At 46.5% G+C, this 25955-nt stretch overlaps 2 protein-coding genes across 3 annotated transcripts in view; both read left to right on the forward strand.

The window, feature by feature from the left end:
* The first annotated feature begins 6158 nt into the window (after positions 1–6158).
* On the forward strand, positions 6159–17867 carry Scart1 (scavenger receptor family member expressed on T-cells 1). Of its 2 annotated transcripts, XM_063286462.1 has the most exons (14): positions 6159–6520; positions 8015–8347; positions 9436–9729; positions 10469–10777; positions 11154–11459; positions 11587–11904; positions 11977–12291; positions 14642–14959; positions 15126–15194; positions 15268–15582; positions 15809–15832; positions 16478–16615; positions 17025–17214; positions 17379–17867. In XM_063286462.1, the coding sequence occupies exons 1-13, from the start codon at positions 6457–6459 to the stop codon at positions 17207–17209; spliced, it is 2988 nt and encodes a 995-aa protein (XP_063142532.1). In that variant the 5' UTR covers positions 6159–6456; the 3' UTR covers positions 17210–17214; positions 17379–17867.
* Positions 17868–24520: 6653 nt separating this feature from the next.
* The window catches only part of LOC120093064 (scavenger receptor cysteine-rich domain-containing protein SCART1-like), a 97156-nt gene continuing 95721 nt past the window's right edge, over positions 24521–25955 (forward strand). Inside the window, exons 1-2 of the mRNA XM_063281021.1 lie at positions 24521–24666; positions 25196–25522. Of these exons, the coding sequence (XP_063137091.1) occupies positions 24603–24666; positions 25196–25522 (391 nt within the window). The 5' untranslated portion in view covers positions 24521–24602. The remainder of the gene's footprint in view (positions 24667–25195; positions 25523–25955) is intronic.

Genomic DNA, 25955 nt, shown 5'->3' on the forward strand with positions numbered 1-25955 from the left:
CACGTCCCGGATCTTCTGTGACCAATCCTGAGATCAAAATCTGTTTAGAAAATAGATTTACAGAACAATATCCCGTGTGAACAGAAAATCTCTAATAAAACTTTAGCAACCTATAAAAGGATAACAATGAGAAATATCTTTTCTCCCAAGAATGAGACAAGCTTGGGATAGTTAAAAAACAACCTCGGCTGATAACAACACTCAGCCTGATATCCTACTGGGTTAGATCTTGGAGCCCACGGTGTAAGGGGAAACAAATTCCTGAAGTTTGTCCTCTGATCTCTATGCACTCCATGATGTGTGTGTGTGTGTGTGTGTGTGTGTGTGTGTGTGTGTGTGTGTGTGTGTGTGTGTGTGTGTGTGTGTAGCTGATGTAGGTGGGTGATGAGAATGTGCTTTCGGGCCATTGTTACTACCTGGGTTCCACAGGCACTGATGGTTTTCAGAACTTTAACCTTCTGCCTGGACTCTCTGCATTCCCCATCCTAAGCCTCTTTAATGTGCTACAGGGAGTAACTCTGCTCACTCAGAGGCATCAGCTTGTGCTTGGGGAAGTCCAGGTAAAGAGCATGGGTGTAAGAGACCTGCTGACTGAATTCTGGGGACCTGGACAAGCCCTGTTCCAGTTCTGAATTCAAAGGGCAAAGAGATAATGGAGGCAAATAAAATTCAACTGATATATTATATGACACAATAAATATATTCATTTACAAAATATAGTAATTATTTGATATTTGTTTTTCTCAGTACTTGGGTTTAAACCTAGGCTCACACATGGTAGACAAGTGCTGTGCTCCTAAGCCATAGCCTAAGCAATCCAGTATTTAATTATTCAGAATTTCTATGATTTTCACGGACATAGAAAGGACCTAGGTGAGCCACAGTAGAATGTTGAAAAAGAATAAGATGTCAAGATGCATTTTTGTTTTGATTTTTGAGACAGGGATTCTCTGTGTTGCCCTGGTTGCCCTGGAACTCATTCTGTAGACCAGGCTGGCATCATCTGCCATTGCCTCCTGAGTGCTGGCATTAAAGGTGTGCACCACTACCACCTGACTAAGACGTGAACTGTTTTACTTAATACCTAGGGATGCAACAAGAATGTAGTGAGGGAAGCAGATGAATAGAACAGAAGGGGACTCTAGAACTCCATCTACACACTCAGCTGATAAAGCCAAGGGCAGAAAAATCCTACCCAGGGGACAGCAAAGACAGCAGAGCTAATATCCACTTGGGGAAACTAAGAAGCCCACTGTGTACTTCATGCCATATGCAGAGTGAGTTTGGGATGAAGTTAGGACCTCAACAGACAGGTGGAAGCTACAGAGCATCCTGACAAAACCAAGCAGACCCTGGAGACATTTTACAACCTGAGCAGGGGGTGTTCCGAAAGAAACAAGGAAGCAAGGACAGTGTGAGCCCCACAGTAGCTTTGGCTGCATCACCCTGTTCTGCACTGTCTGACATCACACATTTCCAAGTAGGAACACTACTCATCTTTTTGATCTTCGTGTCTCCCTGGATCTCCCTGCAGCCAAATGTTCTCTCCTGTATGAATTTAAGGCTGAAGATTAATTGGTTTGGGGCTCTGGGCCTGCAGGAGTCTGCTGTGGTGGGTGCATGGATGTCTGCATAGTCAAGGGCAGAAGTGTTTGCAGCTGCCAGATGTACTGACCACAACGTCTCTTTGCAAATTTGTTAGCCTTGTTGTTCAAATGTTTTGATCTCCTCAGTGATTTTTATCCGTGATTGTGGTATAACTTGCTGACGGCTATGTCAAAATCTCCTACCAGCTGCATTTCCGTTAGTTTTGAGCACCCACAAAGTTTTTTTTTTTAGGTCATTTCCTTGTGTGCTTGAGAAATTAAAATTCTTGGACATTTTTACAAAGAAAAAAATGATTCAATTGGTCTCCAGTAATGGCTTTTAAATGATTTGGCACGATATTACTATTTATACAAAACAACAACTACTCAAGTTAGATTAGTCAGAGCATCTGCTAGGTCCGCTCCGCCATGATCTGGGGAGTTTCTGCCTGCGCTGTGTTCCTCTTGCTTTACAGTGACAATCCACTCACAACCCGATCCTGATGCATGGCCTGGTTCCTACATTTTATAATCACATACTTTCTCTGGATATTCGAAACTCCATGATACACAAAGATAATTTTCTCTTGTCATTCGTCACTATGATTTACTTATAATCTACAAAAAGGGGAAAACTGAATATAAAAGTTCACTGACTCAAATGGGGCATCTTTGAGTCATGAGAGCAAGTGCCTACAGAAAGTCTGAGGCAGGGGCCTTGGTCTTCCGATAGTCTTTACATTCCTACTGCTGTGTCTGCTCCCAAGGCCTGAGGCACTGACTCTGTTTCTGGGCTACCAGCCTGGGCCCTGTGTCTGTGACTTATCTTTATTCACAGGACTGTGTTCTTTGTGGAGGTGACGTTTTGAATTGTTAGGTTTTTTATTTTTTGAGGAGTGAGTGGTAACAAGTTTTTTACTTGAAGGAATAATTCTGTCAATAAAGCTGCATTGAACATGGTTGAGCACGTGTCCTTGTGGTAAGATGGAGCATTCTTTGGGTATATGCCCAAGAGTGGTATAGCTGGGTCTTCAGGTAATTGATTCTCAGTGTTCTGAAGAGCTGCCATATTGATTCTATAGTGGCTGTGCAAGTTTTCAATCCCACCAGAAATGGAGGAGTGTTCCCCTTATTTCACATCCTCGCCAGCAGGAATCTCAACCATTTAAGATTCATCTACTAAGGATTATCTGTTTAGATCTGTACCCTGTTTTTAAATCGAATTATTTGATTAAATTAGGCTATCAATAAGCCAAGTAGATTGTTCAATTTTTTGACTTGGTGTAGACTCTGAATTTATATTAAAAAATTTCATTTTCCAAGCACTATCATAGCTCAAAAAAAAAAAAACCTTAATTACGTGCTTCTAACATGAGGGACTCAGCTATTCACTTTTTTATCTCTAGTGTAGCTACAAATTTCTCTCATGAATTTGCTGTGTATTTTTTTCTTAAAGTTTTCCTTTTCTTTCATTTATTTAAACTTTTAAATCAATTCTTTGTGAATTTCACATCTGCACCCCAATCCCACTCATCCTTCCATCCCTTCATATCTGCCCTCTGCTCTTGTAATCTTTCCCCATCCCCAAAACCCAACAACAATAATAAAATAAATCTCTCCATGGAAGCTGCAGTGTGTCTTGGTGTATTATACAGTACAGCCTTTGTTCAGACATCTTCACTTGCAAATGTTCATTGCAATGAACATTGGTCTCTTAAAGTTCTCTTAATAGCTTTCTTTCATTAATGTGTATTTATTACGGAAATGATAGATTTCATTATGATGGTTTTCTGTAAATATATAAACTACTTTGGTCTTATTTCCCCTCCATCACCCTCTCATGTGCTTCTCCCCTCTCAGTGATCCCCTCTTCTTCCAAGGGGTCCTTTCTACTATCATGACATAGATGTACATTTGCATGTAGATGCATATTCAAACATGAGAATGTATATTCAAATATGCATGTACACCTATATCTGTGTGCTTGTATGTGGAGGCCCAAGGTTAATGTGAGACATCTCTCTTGATCAAACTCCACCTTTTGCATTGAGGACTTCTCAATTGAACCCAGAGCTCCTAGACATGGCTACTTAGCTAGCCAGCTCGCAAGGAGACCCTTTGTCTTTGCCTTCTGAAGGCTGGGATTATAGGTAGTCCTCCAGTTCCACCCAACATTTATGTGGGTTTTGGAGATCTGAACTCTGGTCCTTATGCTTGTGCAGCAAGCACTTTATTCACTGAATCATATTCTCAGTTCCTTAAACATGTATTTTAAACTATAGATGCCACACATGAGAGAAGACATGATGCTTGCTTTCCTGGGTCTGGCTAGTCTTGTTTGCATGTTGTCTCAATTTATATCCATATTTTTGTAGATTACATGACTCTGTTCTCTTTTTATGGACTAATAACCCCTGCATTTGTATACATCTCATTTATGCATTCCGCAATGGGTCACTTTCTAGCTGGGTTCCTTGTTTTGGTTATTATGAACAGTACTGCAAGAAGCAAGTCTCTCTGTGAGCTGTGACTCAGGGTCGTTTAGGTCCAGGTGTGATGGAGCTAGGCCGTATGGTAATTTCGTTTCTTACTTTTGGAGAGCCCTCCATGTTGACTTCCACAGAGGCTGCACTAGTTCACTCTCCCACCAGCTGTACACACGAGTCCTTGCCTCGTCGTTACTTTTCGACGATAGCCATTTAGACTTGGGTGAAATGAGAATCTCAGCATCGTGTTTGTTTCTCTGAAGGCTAGGGATGTTGAACATTTTTTCCAAAAATAAAATGAGAAGCAGAATGTGCAGCCTTCTTGTCTACTGCGTTTTCTTTCCTGTTAAGAGAACTTTCTCCACCAAGGGCGGGGCTGCTGCTCTTTTCATTCCCTTTATGCAGGAGGGCACTTTTTTATCAAGTACAGGATTTGAGTTGGCTGATGGCTTTCCACTTTCTATGGGCTTCTATGTGAGATGAGATTCCCTGTCATTCAGTAGTTGTCCACAGCAGCGGTTCTCAACCTGTGGGTTGTGACCTCTTTGAAGGTTGAACAACCCTTTTATAGGGATCATATATCAAATATTCTGAACATCAGACATTTATTTCATGATTCATAGCAGTATTAAATTATAGATATGAATTAGCATCTAAATGATTTTATGGATGTGGGGTCAATACAACATGAGGAACTGTACTAAAGGGTCCCAGAATGAGGAAGGTTGGGAACCATTGCTTTACAGGCAACGCATTCTTTATGAGCAGCTGTTTTTAGTGAGGTTTCCCCAGAGTTTTAAAAATTACAACGTGTCTTGGTGTCTTTTGGATTTATTCCATTGAGGATTTGGTTATTGAATCTGTAAACTTGTGCCTTTCAGATTCAGAGAAAACTCTTTTGGGAGGTTTTCAGCCATTATCTCCTTCAGTGCTTCTGTAGACCTAAGGTCTATCTTTCCTTTCTGGACATTCAAAACAAGCAGTGGTTCTCCTGCCCCACAGATCCTGGAGGTTCAGTTTCTCTCTGTTGTTTAAACTGAGCAAATTTTGGTGACCTGAAGGTTCACCAAGGCCATCCTGCTGATCTGTTGCTGAATTCTTCCACTCTGCTTTTGGCTACTTTACTTTTACTTCTATAATATCTATCTGGTTTAAGTAATAGCTGTATTGAGCTCTAACTCTAATAGCAAAAATGCTATATTCGTATATGTGCACTCCTCAAAGTGTGCAGTATGGTAGACTTCACAGCTATCTGCAGCAGCTCATTTTAGCACCCATCAGAAGGACACTTAGTGCCTTTGGTGGTCATTTTCCATCCATCCTCCTGTGGTTCACTGGCAACCAACCGTCTGTCTGTTGTGCTGGTGGATTTGCCTATTCTGGACATTTTGGATAAAGGAATCACACACATTCTTGTGTTTCCTTTATCCAAAATGTCCAGAGTAGAGTTCCTGAGCACCTTTTGTTTAACTTTTTGAAGAACTGACTTCATAGGATGAATGGTTCCGAGAAACCTTTGCAGTAATTTCCACAACTTTACACTATGTTCCACACCAGTAAAGACAAGATTTCACCACACACACACACACACACACACACACACACACACACACACACACACACGCTGAGATTTTCTGTTTCTATTTGTTTCCATTATAGTTTCTATAATTTGGCAATTATAGAAGTATTTTCAAAGTGTCTGTTTTCAGGTCCTTGCAGATGGTCCTGACATTTACCACTGCGTTGTGTGTTTCCTGCTTTTTCATAGGTTGGGTGGTTCTCTGCACATCTCAGACATTTTGGTTTTGTGTTATGAGACTCTTGGATCCCTTACGTCTTCTGAGTAGGTGAGTCCCTGTCAGACTTGGCGGGCTGTGCTTCCCTTTCTGTAGACTCTATATACCAATGACAGCTTTATTTCCAGAGCTCTTATGGAATTATCTGGTCTGTCTCATTCTCCTGTTCCAGTCAGAACTCTACAAATCCCCAAGGATGCCACCTGCATGGCAGGAAATGCTTCTCTTGGGTACACTTTCTGTGCTGGTGATTGGTTCTGTGTGAGGTACATAGACATAGGTCTTCACTCCACTCTGCTAAAGTCAGACGGGCCACCTGTCTGGTGACAGGGCCTGGGTGAGGCTCTCCTTCAGTGGTTATCAGTATGGGAGGAAACCACCCCATCCCCTTGCTCATGTCTGGTGGTGCTTGGGATCAGCAAGGTCATTGGCTGTTCTGCTACAGACGGAGATGTAGACCTGCTGGTGTGCTAGGGCTCTTGCTGTACCCGTCGGACATGGGCTAACGGTTCTCTTACACCTATAAAACTGGCTCTGGGACAAGATCTCCTTTTTTGCTACAGCTGAAGCTCTGGACTCTGTGCAGCCATGAGGACAACACTCTGGACTCTGAGTTTGGGGTCTCTTCTTACTCTCAGGGCAGCTCTCATTGGTAAGTGTTTTGTTTTGCAGATTTATACACATGACATTGAGGAAGCAGTAGACCTTGGGTGTCCAGGCCCTGTAGCATGAGACTCTCTAGCTATAACCAGCTGTCCCACTCAGCTTGAGGATGGTTGGGCTTCCCAGCTGTGAGATGCGAAGGTCTTGGCCCTTGTGGGTCTTCCTCTAATATCAAAAGCGTAGGTCCAGCCCAGATGCAGGGTTAAGCCTAAGCCTGTTCCTGGGGAATGCAATACAGTTTCTGGTCCCTGTGACCTAAATGGATGGCAAATGTCATGGGTCTATAGGTCCTGCAGAGGCTTCTTTGTCCAATGTCTGTTGAGCTGTGTTGGGGCCATAGGATAGTGAGAGAGTCTGGTAATTGAGCAATATTGACTCCTACAGAGCTGCCACTCTAGGGTAGAAATATGGAGGGGGAGACTGAAGGGAAGGTATGGGAGGTAGCAGTAAGTTCAGGCTCTGTGTGTGTGTGTGTGTGTGTGTGTGTGTGTGTGTGTGTGTGTGTGTGCGCGCGCGCGCACTCACACACACACACGAGAGAGAGAGAGAGAGAGAGAGACAGAGACAGAGACAGAGAGACAGAGACAGAGACAGAGACAGAGACAGGGCAAGAAAGGAGGTGACCATGGTGCTGAACTGAAGTCACCCAGTAGTAATGGGGGCAGCTGCAGAGGGTGAGGCAATCTGGAACCAGAAGAGGACAGGTGTACATGGGGTTGCAGGTCCTAATGACTTGCCTTTATGCAAGAGGCAAGGCCAGAGCATACTACTTCCAAGAAGGAGCAGGGGAATGGAGATGAAGAGGCTCGGGGGGCGGAACTATATTGACGGACAACCCAGAGGAGACCCACACTTCCCTCAGGTGGGAGAGAAATGTAAGAGGTTACATCTTTCATATAAGACCCTTTACCAATGGGTGTGGAGGTGTCGCCTTTTCATAGTTTGAGACCATAAAGCTGCACTAGCAGGGGTTCAGGTAGACGACAAGGGTGGAGTTGTGTAGAGGCCTGGAAGCAATGCTGGGATGGGAACTGATAGATACTGGTGTGCTGGCTGACCCAGTCAGAGGCTTCACAGTGCAGACAGGAGTCAATAATAAAAGTGGCCATGTGCAGGGATTAACCAAGTGGACAATTCACATAATATCGTGGGTGACCATGTGGGTGGGGTTGGCTGAGCTTGTGGGGACCTTAGAGGACAGGGTCTCCAGTGGAAGTGGGCCCATGACATTTGGGAGCAGCGTTGGGCAGGAGTCATTCCAGCAGGACAAAGGTTTTTATCATCACAACATTCGAGATTCAGAGCTGGAGGCAATAAGAAGTATGTGAGGAGGTGTGAAACAGTGGTCTGATCTCTGTGTGACCCCTGCCTGTCACCTTTCCAGAAAGGGCCACTTGGAAGCTGAGGACTTAAAGCAAGGCTTTAGAAATGAGCTAGGGTGAACACAGCTTTTCCCAGACCATGGTTGGTCCTGTTCTCACAGGCACATCTTCTGAAGATGGCCAAGGCAATCTGAGGCTGGCACACAGGCAGAGCAAGTGCGACGGAGTGGTGCTGGTTCGACACCAAGGGGAATGGGGCCATCTGTGCAACCTGGAGTGGACACTGGCAGAAGCCTCTGTGGTGTGTAGACAGCTGGGCTGTGGCCCTGCCGTTGGCGCTCCCAAATACGTGCCCCTGCCTGGAGAGATGGTCCAGCCCTGGCTGCACAATGTATCCTGTTGGGGCAATGAGTCCTCTCTCTGGGAGTGTAGCCTTGGGGCATGGAGTCAGCGTGCTTGCCCCCATGAGTGGGTGGTGGTGGCTCTCTGTGCAAGTAAGTGGAGCTGGGGGCTGGAAGAGCTGGTGAGAGGCAGGGAATGAAAAAGCACTCATCCTGGGACCCTGTGGCAGAGGTTCCAGATGGGTGCACTCTATTGGAGGTTGCCATCTCTCCTCTCTGCATTCCTCTAATTCTTTCAACAAATGCTTAGATGGCAAGCACTGTTCTAGGGGCTGGTGACCTAGCCATGAACAAACCTGATAAAACCTGCTTGGTGGAGTATATGCTTCCAGGGAGAGGCAAAGAGAACAAGGAGAGCAGAGTTGGCTCCAGGAGCACAGTAAGCATGTACTGAAGTTTACGATTAAAAGACTGAGAGGCAAATGCTCTCCCTTGGAAGCTGGGCCATCAGCTATCTCTGTGAGCTCATTTGGACCTCTCCAGGTGTCCTGTGGCTGGAGTAGGACCCAGTGTGATTTTGGGGCTGAGCACCAGACAGTGTTGTAGGACTTATTAAAAAATGCTTCAGCTGGATGTGGTGACACATGCCTTTAGAATCCCAGCACTTGGGAGGCCAACCTGGTCTACAGAGTGAGTTCCAGGACAGCCAGGGCTACACAGAGAAAAACAAAACAAAATGCTTCAGGGGATGGAGAGTTGGCTTAGCAGTTAAGAGCAAGTGCTGTTCTTGTAGAGGACATGAATTTGAATCCCAGCCTCCACATAGAGAAGCTGAAGACTGCCTGTAAATACAGCTCTCGGGGGCCCAATGCCTCTGATATCCACAGACACTTGTACTCACATACTTATGCTTATACATAGGCACACACACACAGTAAAATATGGTAAAAACAAAACTTTAATATTTGATTTAGACGTTTACAGTCAGTGGCCTGAATGAAGCCTGACTGGTACCAGGCCTTGTTCCCTGAAGATGGCCAAGTCAGAGCCAGGTGTGACTTCTTAGAGGAGGTTAGACTGGTTTCAGTTGTTATCCTTGTAGGCTTCTGGGCCTATATATGTGGCTGGGAAAGATGAGTATTGCCACACAGAGAGATCTCTCATTCAGGCAAGTGAAGACTCCATGTGGCTGTGTGACCGATAGGTCCTTACCTTCTGTAACTTGGGCTTGTGCTCCCTAGATGGCACCTTCCGGGAGATCCGGCTAGTGAAGGGCCACAGTCCCTGTGCAGGACTCCCCGAGATCAGGAATGTGAATGGGGTGGACCGCCTCTGTGGCCTGCATGTGGAAGAGGCCACGGTGTTCTGCCGTGAGCTGGAGTGTGGCCATGCACTCCAGGCCCCCCGTCAAGACGTGGGTGTCAGTAAGTACATGACCTGCAAGGGCACTGAGCCCACCATCCGTAACTGCAGACTTAACAACAAGCTACGTGGAGGCTGCAACCTGCTGCTGGATGCAGAAGTGGTCTGCTCAGGTAAGACTGCTGTCCCACGATGCCAGGGGCACCCAGAGTGATGCCTGGATCCACAGCTCAGGAGTGGGCCTTGACTCTCATGGATGGTTCTCGAGCAGCGTGCTGCCTAACAGATTAGGTTGAGAAGCTGAAGGAAAATCATAGCTTTGAACTCTGCATTGAGAGCTCTGGCATCTTCTGTGAGGTGGCAGTGTGACCAGGTCCAATGTATCACCCCAGGGTGGGGTTGGGCCAGCATGACACCCCAGCTAAGACAATTAGGGAAGGAGTTCTGATAGTAAGGGTCTAAGATGTTTCTTCTGTGATTGCTTCATGGCCAAACCATGTTAGTGAGGATTGCGCACCCGTCTCTCCTAGTCCTAAATACACATGCATGACACTGGGTGTCACAGCTGCTTGACTACATTCTAAGTAAGAGGTGGACAAGCCACCCATCATAGTGCCCACAGAAGGATACTCATACGGCCTGGGGGAGGGCCTGACATTGCCTCTGAGGGTGTGGGTGCCACTTTCTCAGACTGGCAGAGGTTGGGACAAGTGTGAGTGGTAGAACAGGGGAGTCTGAACCCTGACCTCTGAACCCTAACCTCTGGTTGCCAGTTTCTGCTGGGGTAAAAACACTGCTTGGGCAGAGGAGTTTCCCTGCCTGCAGACTCTTGTGGTGTAAGATGATAGACAGCTCAGGACTACTGACCCAGGAGCACTGGCCTCCTGTCTGAGGGGATGTCTCCCCTCACAGGACACGTAGAGGCCCGGCTGGTGGGTGGAGACCATTCCTGTTCTGGACGCCTGGAGGTTCTTCGGGGACTGACCTGGGGTACCGTCTGCCATGCTGATCTGGACTTGCCCACAGCCCATGTGATCTGTCGGGAGTTAGGGTGTGGTATGGCTGTGTCCACACTTAGGGGTGCCCAGTTTGGCCAGGGCTCGGGGCCTGTGTGGCTAGAAGCCTTCCGCTGTGTGGGGAATGAATCGATGCTGTTCCACTGCCCTCAGGAGCCTGGGCACCACTGCGGCCACAACCAGGATGTTGCACTCACCTGCTCAGGTGAGTACCCATGCGGCTTCTGCAGGCAAAGTCCTTTCCTCTTCCGAACACTTCCCTGCATGGCCCACATCAGATGGTTTTAAGCAGTGCCCAGATGCGTATTTCTGGAGGAGCATGACCATATTCCTGATAAACTTGAATATGCTGGTTCAGGTAGGAGAGAAGCGATGGAAAGGGTGCTGATTGCACAGGGGTTTGTAGCCTGCTTTGTCTCCTCTGCTGCTGGGCAGAAGCAGGCTATTGGTAATCAGGTGGTGAGGATCTGCAGGGAGAAGGGCTTTATCATGTTACGCACAGAAGAAGAAAAAATCCACAGAAGTAGGGTTGTGAACTGGGTCTCTGGGATGCGGCAGTTTTGACATGGCCTCTTCTGCAGAGTTCCGGCTAGTCAATGGTAGCAGTGACTGTGAAGGCCGAGTGGAACTCCAAGTGCAAGGGGCCTGGGCACCCCTCTGTGCTGCCAACTGGGACCTAGCAGACGCCATGGTTCTCTGTCACCAACTCAACTGTGGCAATGCAGTATCCATACCCCCAGGAGGACATTTTGGTGACGGGGATGCCCCCATCTGGCCAGATGTATTTCATTGTGTGGGGACAGAGCCCCATTTGCTTCACTGTCCAGCAAGCACCCTGGGGGCCCACAGTTGTGTCCTGGGAAATACAGCTTCCACCATCTGTTCAGGTGAGTGCAAGGAACAGTAGGATTGTGGAGAGGAAGGACAGTAGGGGTGCTAGGTAGGGAGTGGGGTGAGAGTGGGTGGGGTTCTCTGGTGTGGCACTCCTCTTCCCCTTGAGCCTGTTCCTGCCAGGACTCCAAGACACCCTGCGGCTGAGAGATGGACAGAGCTACTGTGATGGCCGCGTAGAGATTTCCCTGAATGGTTCATGGGGCCGCGTATTGGATGACATCTGGGACATACGTGGTGCCAGTGTGGTGTGCAGGCAGCTAGAGTGTGGAGAGGCACAGGGAGCTTATGATGCTCCAGCTCCTGGCTTCAGGACAGCCCCTGTGGGGCTGAGCCAGGTGCGCTGCCTGGGCTCTGAGACTCACCTGATGCAGTGCAATGTTTCTACCTCCCTGCTGGTGCCTGCTGCGACCTTGCGTGATGCAGGAGTGGTATGCTCCGGTGAGTGTGTGGCTTCTACACCCACAGCCTCCCTCGTGATATCCAGTTATGTGTGACCTGGTCTCTCTGCAGGGAGCCTGCGCATGAGGCTGGCTGCGGGCCCAGGTCGATGTGCTGGGCGTGTGGAAGTATTCTATCAGGGCTCATGGGGCACTGTGTGCGATGATGCGTGGGACCTTCAGGACGCACAAGTGGTCTGTAGGCAACTGGACTGTGGCCACGCCCTCAGTGCTCCCGGGAATGCTCACTTTGGGGCAGGGACTGGGCGCATCTGGATGGATGAGCTGCACTGCTTGGGAAATGAGTCTTTGTTGTGGAAGTGCCAGTCAGGAAACTGGGGCCAACATGACTGCAGACACAAAGAAGATGCTGGAGTGTTCTGCTCAGGTGGGCGCCGCCTCTGGGCTAGCAGCTGAGTATCAAATGCATGGTTTAGTGTCCATGGTTACCTTTCCAGTTCAAGGGAGAACTCTTCCTGCATTCCTACTCCATGTAAACTCTCTCTCTCTCTCTCTCTCTCTCTCTCTCTCTCTCTCTCTCTCTCACACACACACACACACACACACACTTTTAAGTGAGCTTATATATTTCCCTATGGCTTTTCAAACATACCTAGTGTTATTTGTCTCTCCTTCCTCCCACTCTGTATGTATTACCTCCTCCCGTCTCCTTAATATGTCCCCATATCCCACTTCACAAACCTGTGTTCTATCCTTCTCTAGAAGAGTTCTCTCTGTCCCCACAATCCCTTTCTACTCTCCTGACTTTTGGTTACTTCAGGTTATATATTCTAATCTAAAGATTTGGAGCTATGATCCATAAAGAAAGAACATGTGACCTTTGCCTTTCTGGCTTTGAGTTTTACTCAGCAAAGCATTTCCAGTTCCAGCCATTGACTGCGTATTTCATGATTTCACTTTCCTTTATGGCTGATAGATGCCACTGTGCATATGCAATGAACTTTCAGTATCCACACACCATCTGAAGGACATCTAATCAGGGGGAGAATTCTCAAAAGGCTAAACATATATCTACCATGTAGTTAGCAATACTCTTCCTTGGGTGTATCCCCAAAGGAGCCAGCATTCTGCCACAGAGACACTTGCTTGGCAATGTTCACAGCCACTCTATCTACAGTAGCTAGGAAGTAAAGACAGCTGGGACGACTCCATATTTTTTAAAGGCTGGGTCTTTCTTTGTCATCCTGGCTGTGTTGGAACCCTCTATGTAGACCAGGCTGGTCTTGAACTCAAAAGAATCCTCTTGCCCTTGCCTTCTTGAGTCCTGGGATTAAAGTCATGTGCCACCACACCCAACTGATATCTCCAATTCTTAATTTTGATTTTGTCTTACTGTGTCCTGGAGAACACAGTTTTTTTAGAACACCCTTGAGGTGTTTGTGTTTGATCTGATCATGCCTGGAGCCATCATTTGTGAGTTTAGTATTTTGTTACTGTTCTCAGGAGAAGCCCCAGGAATTCTTGGCTGCCTTAGCATGGCTGCTCTTTAGACTGTGGGATCTCCATCTTTGTGCAAATGCATACCTGCTCACCAATGTTAGCCTCTTAGCTCACACTACAAAAGTACAGAGATAAACAAAAGAAAGAAGGAAGAAGAAATAGGCAACAATAAGGTATTAAAGGAGACAGTGGGCATGTGCACATGTTTATTTATTAAAAACGACCTTGAATTTATTAAATGACTTGTTCCCAAGTTAGAGAATGAACCTGAGCTGGATCTGGAGTTGCATGCCAGTAATTGAAGCCACCAAGTCATATACAGGTATCAACACAGACTGCATCCAAAAAACCCCAGAAAAGACATTTTACCAAAGTGTCTACCTGGAACCAAGCTTAGGATAGAACATTCAACTGAGACATATTGTCAATAGAAACTTGTTTTTCAATGATCCCATCTATAAAATTGTAGGAAAGGCCTGCATCTCCACCTCCTGACCATTATTTTATTTCTAGGTACTTGAATTAAAAGCTCACACATGTAAGAGCAACCGTGCAATATTCTTGTGCCCAGCTTATTTCAGTTAACATCGTATTCTTCAAGCTCTCTTATGGCGTTATGAGCTGCAGGATTTCCTTTTTAAATTTTCATTGTATGTATATATATGGGTGTCTTCATGCATGTATGTGCACCATGTATGTTCCTTGGGGCCTGGGAGGCCAGACCTAGACTTATGGACAGTTTCCAGCCACCATATGAGTCCTGGGAACTGAATGTTGGTTCATTATGGAAGTAGCAACAGTCTTAACTGTTGAACCATCTGTGCAGCCCCTTGCTATCCCTTTAGAGGGCTGGGAATATTCTTTTCTATCTCTGTTTCTGTTGTGCATATTTATATTTCTTTCCATATCTGAATCTACACAAAACATCTGTATTCATCTGTCACTGGACACATCTGTCATTTCCATGTTCTGGTTACTTCAGTCATCCTGTAAGCCAGCCATGGATCTCTCTCCTTGACTCATAGATTTAACTTGCCTTGGTACTGTGTATGTGTATATATATAGGCTGGGTTGCATGGCCCTAGTTTTAGACTCCCAGGGAACCCCTGTTATGCTTTCTATAGATGCTGGAAACTAGAAAAAAACCATATGCAAGTGATGCCAGGGTGTAATTGGGTCAAATGCCATTACATGCCTGTGACATTCTTAGATTGGCCTGTTCCTTCTGAGACCGTCAGAGGAGCCTGAAGGAGGGTCTCCCTGTGCCCTTTCTACAGAATCTGTGGCTCTGAGGCTGCGAGGTGGCACCAGTGGCTGCGTTGGATGGCTGGACGTGCTCTACAATGGATCCTGGGGTGCTGTGTGCAGCAATGCACTCAGAGACATCTCCTTGAGCATCATGTGCAGACAGCTGGGATGTGGGGACCAGGGCTGGCTGGAGAACAGGCCGTCTCCTGGGCCTGGCTTGGGAATCTCCTGGGTGGATAAGATCAAGTGTCGAAAGCTACACAATGCCACTCTGTGGCAGTGCCCTTCTGCCCCATGGAACCCACACTCCTGTACCCAGGAGGAGGAGGTCTGGATTAACTGTGAAGGTGGGTGCTGATAGTTCAAGAGTGGGCCCCAGTGAAGGCTTCTATGTTCTGACAAGCCACCAAAAGTACCTGGCACTGAACTTCATGGCTGGAGGCCAAGTTCATCAATGTTTTCATCTCAAGTATCACAGGGCATTTTACACCAACGGCTGTGTTTGTTTTATAGGACTGCCACAGATAGGTTCACAGGAGCCCGCACAGACCCCTAACTGCTCTTCCCCACTTGGCTGCTTAGGTAGGCATCTACAAACCTCCTGCCCACCTGCTCATTCAGAGGGGCAACACAGTGACTTCTGCCTCCTTTCCAGAGGACAGCGTATTGCGTGTGCTCGGAGGCGAGGATGGCTGTTCCGGGCGTGTGGAGCTCTGGCACGCAGGCTCGTGGGGCACAGTGTGTGATGACTCCTGGGACCTGCTGGATGCCCAGGTTGTGTGCCGGCAGCTGGGCTGTGGCCAGGCCTTAGCTGCTTTGGAAGGTGCCGCCTTTGGCCCTGGTATGGGGCCTGTGTGGTTGGATGAGGTGGAGTGCCTTGGCAGCGAGGTGACCTTGGAGGCCTGCCAGGCTGAGCTCTGGGGACACGGAGACTGCACGCACAAGGAGGATGCAGGTGTTCGTTGTGCAGGTGAGTTGGCAGCAGGTAGAAGAAGGGTCAGGGTTTCTACATTGATTTCTTTAGCTGTCCTTTATGCTCGGGCTCATAAGTAGGCCTGCCCTGAAATGTAGTGTTCCATTGGGAGCTCCTTATAACCCTATGCACCCATGCTAAGCTGTTAGTTAGTAGAGGCTACCTTTTAGGTGTGAACACATCTGTTCTACTGAGACTTTCCCATCTCATATTTCTGTTGCAGGTGTCTCCACAACCACTGCATTGTGTAAGTGTCTCTTTTTCAATCCAGCTGCCCTCCCTCCATTGGCCAGCAGGCCAACAGTGGAGGTCAATTCTGACTGGCCCATGTTGGAAACCCATGCTATTATGGTCACACCACCAGTATTGGATCTAGACTATATCATCATTCTGTGATGGGAACTTCTTCCCTCGCCTGCGCCTGCTGTGTGGGAATGGAGAGGCAACGGAGGTCACCAGCCCTCACATTTTAGGACCTTTTAATTTGGGGACGATGTTGGGTGGCTTGTGTATGCTATGTTGTTTTGGACAATTTTTGCCCAGTGCAAAGTAGAGGGTAAGACAGGAGGACCCCAAGCCCTGCTCTGTGCTCACATCTTTGTCTTTTATCCTTCCCCCATCCCCACCCAGCTCCTCACCCTTGAACATTCCTATTGTATTTCCCAATGGCATCTACACAACTACCTATATGGGCTTTTTTACTTCCTCTAATCTGAGACTGGGCATCTGGGATCTCCTTTTGGAGTAGTTTGTCCTTTAAACCTTTAAACCATTTCCCATGAGCAGCTCTCGGGTATTCTGGAGGTCCATCTGTTGTGGGTGACCCAACCGCTTTCTGCAAGACTGAGGTCATTCCATACAGTGAAGGTACAGCTGTTTTTCTGCCCCACAGCTCCTTCCCTGACGCCTCCACCCGTTGCTGAGGCCTGGAACCTGCCTGAGGTTGCCTGCTTGGTGCTTGGCTGCCTCCTGGGCATTGTCTTCCTGGCTATGATTGCCCAGTGGTGTCACATCAGAGATGCTAGCATGGGTATGGCATGTGCTGGTGTGGCTTTCAGGGAAGTGTGACAGGAAGTTGGGGGATGCTCTATGAGATCCTGACCCCAGCAGGCATATCTTGTTTTTGGCACTGCCTTGCACTCTGGCAGGTCTCTCGTAGCCACTGCTGAGTTAGATTCTGGGAACCCTAAGGTGTGGTCTGGAGGATGCTGGGACCTTTTCCTCTACACTACTAAGTTGGTGTGACATTCTGCATACCCAGGACTTCTCCATGTCTCGCTCCATCACGTGTGCCATCTCGTGGTGGGATGCCAGACCTTTGAGTAAGGGGTTGACCTCAGTGAGCAGTTACATCACACACAGGAGGCTGCAGGTCCCAGGAGGGTGGGGTGAAATTAGAGGAATGCTTGTTCTGGAACATCCTGGGATGGTCTCCACAGGTTCTGGCATGTTGGGGAATCTACAGTCAGATGGTGTCTATGAGGACATTGAAGTTGTCCCTGTGATGAAGAAAGAGGAGAACGCAATATCCAGGCTGCTGATGCTGGAAGACGGTTATGATGATGCTGAAGAGCCCGAGGGTCAGCCTACAGAGAGTGAGGAGGAGTGCAATGGGCACTGCTGAGCTTGGTAGGTATGTCCCTTTGTGCCCAGAGATCCATCATACTCCTGCTTCATTGCTTCCTGATGGTGGCTGTGCTTGCATTTGAAGGACCCAGTTTCAGGGACTTCTGAAGCTGTTTTGAGTTGTTTACCTTCTTGCTTAAGGAACTTCCCTTCATGCATGCTGACAGGAACCGGATATAGATCTCTCCTGAGAGTCACAGCCAGAACATGTCAAATACAGAGGCGAATGCCAGCAGCAAACCACTGAACTGAGAACGGGATCCCCGTTGGAGGAATTAGAGAAAGGATTTGAAGAGCTAAAGGGGCTTGTGACCCCATAAGAATAACAATGCCAACCAACCAGGGCTTCCAGGATCTAAACCACTACCCAAGGCTATTCATGGACTGACCCTGGGCTCCAATTGCGTAGGTAGCAGTGAATAGCCTTATTGGGGCACCAGTGGAAGGGGAAGCCCTTGGTCCTGCCAAGGTTGGACCCCCAGTGTAGGGGATTGGTTGGAGGGGGGTGGTAATAGGGGGATGGATGGGGAGGGGAAAACCCATATAGAAGGGGAGAGGGAGGAGTTAGGGGACTGATGGACAGGAAACCAGGAAAGGGAATAACATTTGAAATGCAAATAAAAAAAACCAATTTAATAAAAATGGAAGAAAAAAAACCTCAAAAAAGGGAACTTCCCTTCAGAATGGAATGTTTCAATCTCAGAAGAAATTGTTATATAACAGTGGTAAGACAAAAATTTATGTGACCACACCTTCAGGACTAACACTGGCTACCATTATCCAGGACCACATCCTTCAAGTCCAGTCTAATCTGGGGCCCCTTTTCTCACCAAAGCAGCCCATGATCACACTCCCCTGTTTACCTCCATCCACTGTCTGCTAATGGCCACTGTGTCTGACCTTCCCTACAGATGAACCCCTCTGGGAATATATGCTTCCATGTACCCTCTCCATTACCACACTCTCCCTGGGAACCTGGTTTTTTTGTGTCTGCTTCCCTGTTTCATGTAGATGGCTCTTAGGTGTAGGATCTATCATGTGATTAGAATAGACCCTCATGAGGTTCTTATGAACACTAATGTCTTCTAGTGTCCTACTGTACCATTGTAGTAGAAAGTAGAACCTGCTGGTATGCCTTGGAGGATGAGCTCATGGCTCTCCTGTTGCCATGGTAGAGTCAGCCCCTGGAATCCTGGTAGATTTTGGACTTACATAGTGGGAAAAATATTAAAAATATTAGTTTTGATCTCAGGAAATTCTGGATGATTCAGAGTCAGATGACATTCCAATAGTCCACAGGATTGTTTATAAGGGTCCAAGATTTGCTGAAGGAAGACCCCAGACTCAAATGGTATACAAAAGCAAAGAGCGTTTATTCTGCAGAAACAACCAACATGCAGGAATCAGCCATTCATACAAAATGGCAACAGCCAGATGAGCTTTTGGGCTCCTTTTAAGTGCAGCGAGGGGGATTTTAGGGATGGTTAGGTCATTCTTAATATGATTGGCTAGGTAAGCAGCAGTTACTACATTGGTTCATTTTTAATTGGTTGCTATATTTGATTTACTATTTTTGGTCAGGCCTTAGAGATATTCCAGGAACTGTCTTAGTTCTTGAGCTGGCTATCTCTCTCTTAACAGTCCATTGTGTGTTTTTGTTTTTGTTTTTGTTTTCCCCCAAGAAGCCTTGCCTGCTTCTTTGGGGGAACTGAAGCTTAAGGCCTAACATGGCTGCCTGTTCTAAAATGGAGTGAGTTAGGTCCCCTCAGTTCATGTCACACCTGCTTCTCTTGACTACTGGGCTTCTCTCTACACAATGTTAGGACAATGAAGGACTGAGTGCAGCTCAGCCAAAAGCCTCAGAATTGAGTTGCCATGACACATGGGAGGAACAGGGAAAGATACCCCAAGACCCGCCTGCTACCACATGGCAGGCTGTAGACACAGAGAGGCCTACCTGCCACTATGCCATGTGGTGTGGGCAGAGATTCCTCAGAGGCTCACCAGTCACATGGACTACCCACAGCAGGAGCCATTAGAACAGGCACTTATGTGGTAGGCAGATGAGAGAGAAAGAGTTGCGGAACAGTTTGAGCATTATGAAGAGAGATGGAACTGGAGATAGGAGGGATGAGAGGAATAGTCTTTTGTGAGTAGCCTGCCCCTGGGATACCTGAGGCCACGGTGAAGTCCCAGCACATGTTGCCACTGAAGACCATGTTTGGTCTGTGGCCATGCAGCAGCAGAGGTCAGTATCAATGTCCATGGTTCATGCTACCACTAGAGACCACACAGATGTCTGGGCAGCTCCCTGGGACCAAGGACTGTGAAGAACTGACCCCACCCTTCACTGGCTGCAACATTCTGGAGAGTTGACTCAACCGCTCACCAGCTGCAGCCCTTGGGATAGCAAGCCCTGCATCTCACCCAGGCAGCACAGTAGAGCTGGCCCTGGTGGCATGAGTGTGGATGAGCCAGGCCCTGAGGATGTGAGCATGGGAAAACTGACCCTGACAATTGTCTGCCCTGATGTGGCACCAGTTTAGAGATTCATCCCCATCCCTTCCCCCTTACCATATGCAACAGAGCTGGTTCCAAAGTCATGAGAGTGAGAGAACTGGCCCTGGCCCTCGCTGGTTGTAGCCCTTGAGAGAGCAGGCCCTGCACCTCCCCTGGACAGCACAGTGGAGTTGGCTCTGGTGGCCTGGGTGTGGGTGAGCTGTCCCCAAGGGCGTGAGAGCTGGAGAGATGACCCTGCCCTCTGCTGGCAGCAGCATTGTGTGGGGTAGCCAGGGCAGTGATGGAGAGCTTGCCCTGGTGATGTAGATGTGGAAGAGACCAGCTCAGCTACCAACCAGGCCCAGAACCAGGGGCTTAAGTTAACCCACAAAACCTACACCATTTGTAAACTGTTGGAGTACATTAAAGGGCCAACCTTACTGGTCCAAAGCTGCAGGAGCTTCACAACTCAGGGCATCAATAGGATAACCTGGGGGGAGTTCCGGTGAGGATCAAATATTGATGACATGCCAGAAGCCAGAGGTCTTGAACCAGACCATTTGCAAGTGAAGATGTGTGGACGAGGGTATACTGTGGGACATACTGTGACACACTACAGCTTCCACAATGAAATTTTTTCTATGCTTTGTTTTTCCCTTTTTATTTTGTTTGTATGTTTTTAAATTTTCTTTTAAGGGAGAGTTTACAAGGGCGGAGGGTAGATACAAGGGGATGGGGAGATAAGTGGGACTGGCGTTCATTATGTGAAACTCACAAAAAAAAATCAATTTAAAAAGTTGAGAAAAAGTCCCCAGAGCCCATTGAAGCTTCCCAGGGAAGGGAAGTTCAGGCTCTTGACTGCCTTGTGTCCCCTGTAGTGCACCTTGGCCTCCTGGCTTTGGGCTCACTTTCCTTCTCTCTCTTTCCTTTCCTATGCTGACTTGTGGTCCTCACTGAAAGCTCTAGAATCCCCCTGAGCACCTTCAAAAGCAATGTCTCTAACTCCTGTACCAATAAAGCTGGAAAACATGAAAATGCCTTTCAGTTGTTTCTTCCACATGTGGGAAATTTTATTTATATCTGGTGGAGTAACCTAGTAAAAGTCCTTGTAGGGGAGACTTCTACTTTCTGGGGCCTGATTTAGTATGTTTGGTCTGGGCAAAGGGTGAGGTCAACAAACCTGAGGACTCTTGTGGTCATGGGTGTAATGAAGTAGCCCCTATATTACCAGAACCTGTTTGGGGAACCTGGCCCATGTCTGTTGTCAGATCTCTGTTCTGAGTCTTCATAGTGGCTGGCATTCAGGTAAACCCATGCTGGCACCAGGACATGCTCAGAGCATCCCAGTGTAGCTTCACACTTGTTTTGCTACTGCCAGTTTTCTTTGTCTTTTTGCTTTTGTTTTGTTTTATAGCCAATTTCTTTCAGCTGGGACTACACTCAGGTATTTGGGAGCCAAGTATAGGACTGAGTGTTTAGAGTAAGGGTTTTTAAAGACAAAACCACATCTTGGTATCTCAGATTTTATACAGCAAGCAGTTTAACAGAAGCTAAAATAAGCAGTTAGTTAGAGGAGGAGGTTTGTATAAACAAGCAGTTTAACAAAAGTCAAGATAACTTAGCTGGGGCATCTTGACCTCAGGTCCATAGACTAGAGTTGGGTAATTTTCCATGTTCCATGGTGTTATCATCACGAAGATTAAATTCTAGCTAAACCTAAATGGCCTTGACAAGAATACAAGATGGAGGAACCTCTGTACTGCCTTACCCTGTCACAGCAGTGCTATACTGTCAGGTCAAGTTGACCAAGATTTAGGTGTCAACACATTACTTGGTGTTAGGGATGTAGTTTGGTGGCTCAGCACTTGCCTAATATACAAGAGATCCTCGGTTTAATCTCCAGCAGGGCACAAATAAATAAAAATAAAATCTAAATAGCAAAAAGAAATCATCACTTGTTTAAAGTTTTTTAGGGGTGTGTCACTTTATTTACTAATTTAATTTATTTATTTACATCCCAAATGCTGCCCCTTCCACATCCCCACTCACAGAGTTCCTCCTCCCATCCATCCTTCCCTTTGCCTCTGAGAGAGCTGCCACCTTTATCCCCCAATCCTGATGCATCAAGTCTTAGGAGGATTAGGCATATCCTCTCCCACAGAGGCCAGACATGGCACCCATCTGTTACATACAGTCTGAGGGAGCCTTGCCCCAGGCTTTTTGGTTGGTGGCTGTCTCTGGGAGCACTCAGGGGTCTAGGTTAGTTGACACTGTTTGTCTTTCTGTGGCGTTGCCATTTCCATGAAGGCCTTCAATCCTTCCCCTAACTCTTCCAAAGGGATTCCCAACCTCCATCTAATGTTTGTGAATATTTGAATCTGTCTCAGACAGTTGCTGGATAGAACCTCTCAGAGGACTGCTCTGTGAGGCTCCTGTCTGCAAGCACAACATAGCATCATTAATAGTGTGAGGGGTAGGTTTCTGACCATGAGATTGGTCTCATAATGGGCTGGTTGTAGACAGCCATTCCTCTGCCTATGCTCCATCTTTGTCCCTGAATTTCTTTTAGATAGGACCAATTTTGGATCAAAAGTTTGTAGGTGGTTTGTGTCCCCATCCCTCCGCTGGGGGTTCTGTATGGCTACTGGAGGTTGTTTCTTCAGGTTCCACCTCCCCACTGTTGGACATTTCTTCTAAGGTTACCTGCATTGACTTCTGGGAGACTCTCTCATCCCAGATCTCTGGTTAAAGTCTTAAATGGGAAGGTCCTTCACAGAATATTTGATCTTTCTTGTTTTAAAAATTTATTTACCTTTGTGTATGTTTGTACACATGCCATGAGGTATATATGGAGAGGCCAGAGACAACTTGTATGAGTTGGTACTCTCTCAAGTTGTCAAGCTTGGCAGGAAGCCCCTTTACCTGCTGGACACCTCCATATCTCTGTTATTAAAGAATAGACAGATGTATTGTGCCTGATGTGGTGGCATTCATGATGATTCCATCATGTAGGAGGTATTGACCAGAGGATAAGGATTGCAAAGTCATCCTCAGCTGCATAGCAAGTTCGAGGTCAGCCTGGGTTAGGAGCCCTTATCTCAACAAACCAGAGGAAAAAAAAGTTACTGCTTTCATTAGTAATCTCAAAGGCTATATGTAGTATAACAATATCAACATTGGACATTGTATATTCAAATATACACAATCCACATCTCTAGTATATGTATCCATGTATAATATACAATACACTATGAAATTTGTAGATTTGAGAAGGACACAGGAATAGCCACCACTAATTATTCTATACACAACAATCCTGAGCTATCTATGCATATGTGCATCTTTTGAGCTTATATAATGCACAGTTATGTATTCAACTGTTTTCCATTCAACAATATGGGGTGGAAATTGTGATTTTTTTGAAAACATGATAATTTCTGCAAAAGTGTCATTCTTTTTTCAAAAACGAATTGTTCTTTGAGGAGTTAATATATATATATATATATATATATATATATATATATATATATATATATACACAATATATTTTGGTCATATCCATTTTCTGCCTTTCCAATAACCTCCAGATTCTCCCAAATGCTCTTCTCTCCTAATTTCATGCTTTCTTTTATTTTATTTTAACCCTTTCAGTCTAGTTAGGGCTGCCACTATGTCCACAGATTGAGGCCATCAACTGGAGTATGAGCCACCTATCAGTGGCCATACCTACAAAGAGAAAAAAATCAATCCCTCTTCCAGTAGTGATCAGTCACCAATAGTTTCTCAGGTAGGGTGTGGTCTGGTGAGCTCTTCCTCCACCTTGCCATTCTTAATAATTTTACATTAAGGATACTTGATTTTTTATTCTCTCCTTGACCCTGTATATTTCATTGTGGGTATATGTTTTATTTATTGAGACTATTTTGTTTACACAACTGATGCTCATTTGAGAATCTAACCTGCTTTCTTCTGAAGGGAAGTGAAAAAGGAGTGGGTCTGGGGAATATGGATGTGGGGGTATTGGGAGGAGTGGAGGGAGAGAAACTGGTAGGGATGCAATGGATGAGAGAAAAATAAAAACAAAAAAGAACCTATGTAAGTAGACAAGGCATAAAAAGAAACTAAAAATTATCCCACACTCTACCTCTTATAAATGAACTCTTGAAATATGTAGTGTAGATTCATTGAGAACTTTGTTGGCAGTAATGCAAACTTCAGCCAGATGAGCAAAGTTGGCCAGTATGCATCACATATTTTCCATTTGACAATCAGCTACTCATAAAGGCTTATCAATAAGTAGACACTTGAACAATGATGACATCATGTCCTCTTGTCTACACATTCTTTAGTTTGTCTATTACCCTGGTAATGTGAACTTGCTTGTGTGGTCAGTAGTTAGGCCTATCTCCTCAGAGAGACATTCTTCCTATAACTGGGTCAAGGACAAACATATTGAAAGCATTGGGATTAAATTGCCAACTCTGTCTATTGACAGCAATGAATGACCATGGAAGAGTTCTGGTCTTTAGCTAGATTTTCTGTTTGAGGCAGAAGGTCTTTAATGCCTTTTCTGACACTGACCTTGGCAGCTACAGACATATAGGCCTTTCTGGGAGGAGACTCCTTACTCTCCACACCTGGTACAGCTTTGGGCACCAGCTGCAGGAAGCCCCACAGTGCTGGCCCTGTCTGGGCTCTGGCACAGTGGGTGAGTGCTTGCTTTGGGTGAGAGATGACAGCTCTCATGTGGGGGAGGAGCCTATGGTGCTGAAGGGCTCTGGCTCCAAAATACTGCCACCCTGAGTGTGAGTTCACTTTCTTCCTGAAGGCAGAGACAGGTACCTGTTCTGAGGCCATCAGCCTTGGGAACTGTACTTACAAGGAGACCTGTGATGGCACTGTCTTCTCTCAAGCTGTGGCATCTACTGTTGCTGGCCTGCTGTACTCTCCTTCCTGGTGAGTGTGTGTTCTTGTGTGAAGGTCTTAGGTACCAGGGACACAGGTATATAATACATACTTGACTGTGCTCAGGGGTGGCACAGTGCTGGTGATGTTGATGCCTCACTTTGTATGTGTTGTTTCCTTCTAACTTTGACATCATCAAGGCAACCATTTGGATTCTGTAACAATGCAGAGTATTTACTATTGAGAAATCTGAAAAAAGGGAGGGATTAGGATGAATAGTGAAGATGAGATTTCCTCCCTGTCCTCCTCTTCTTCTTTCTCTTCCTTCTCCTCCTCCTCCATTTTCTTGACAAGGTTTCTTTGTGAAGCCCTGGATGTCCTGGCACTTGCTCTGTCAACCAGACTGGCTTTGAACTCAGAGATTGGACTGCCTCTACCTCCTGAATACTGGGATTAAAGGCAGGTGGCACCATGCCCAGCTGAAGATGAGGTGTCTGTAAAGCATTCCAAATGAAATACAGACTGTCATCCCTATATTTATTTACTTTTGTTGTTTTTTGTTTTGTTTTTATTCCTGAAGATATGGCTCTTGGGAACTTCGTGAATTTCCTGGGTGGTGATAATAAATGTGAAGGCCAAGTACACTTGCAATATCATGGGCAGTGGAGCCTTATGTGTGGGGATGGCCTGGGCGAGCTGGAGGCTTCAGTGATCTGCAGAGAGCTCGGCTGCGGCTCTGTGAAGACTATGCTCCGGTACATTTTGACACCTGAAGAAATGAAGCAACCTTGGCTATATGATGCCCAGTGCCGTGGTGAGGAAGCCACCTTCTCGGAGTGCCTCCTGGGGTCCTGGGGTCCTGTCAGTGGCTGCCAATGCCAGTGTGTGGCTGCGATTATCTGCACTGGTAGGTTAGATGGAGACCCTGAACTCCTCAGTACTTGGGACTCCTTTCTCTGTCTTGGTCATGGAAGTATTGGGTCAAATGTCCAGGGAAGGGTCTGGCCTGTATGAACATACATTATGCTCGGAGTCTTAAAAGGGCTGGGTTTTCATCTTCTATAGACACTTTCCCAGTAACTTTAAATAATATCTTTACGTTTTAAAAAGTTAGCTACTTCCCTTGTTAATAGTGACTACTAGAGAAAACATTCCCGTTTTCAGAATGCATAAGGCCAAGACTTTGGCCACATGGTGTAGGAGACAGGAGTCCTGGCTCATTCCGCCTAGAAGGATGGGATTTGCTACCCTAGAAAACAGCAAAGGATGGGAACACGTTCAGGAGCACCTTGGACAATGACTCAATGTGGGGTAGTCAGTGCCTATCCCTATCCCTGTGT

Source organism: Rattus norvegicus, chromosome 1, assembly GCF_036323735.1.
Source record: "Rattus norvegicus strain BN/NHsdMcwi chromosome 1, GRCr8, whole genome shotgun sequence".
Lineage (NCBI taxonomy): Eukaryota > Metazoa > Chordata > Mammalia > Rodentia > Muridae > Rattus > Rattus norvegicus.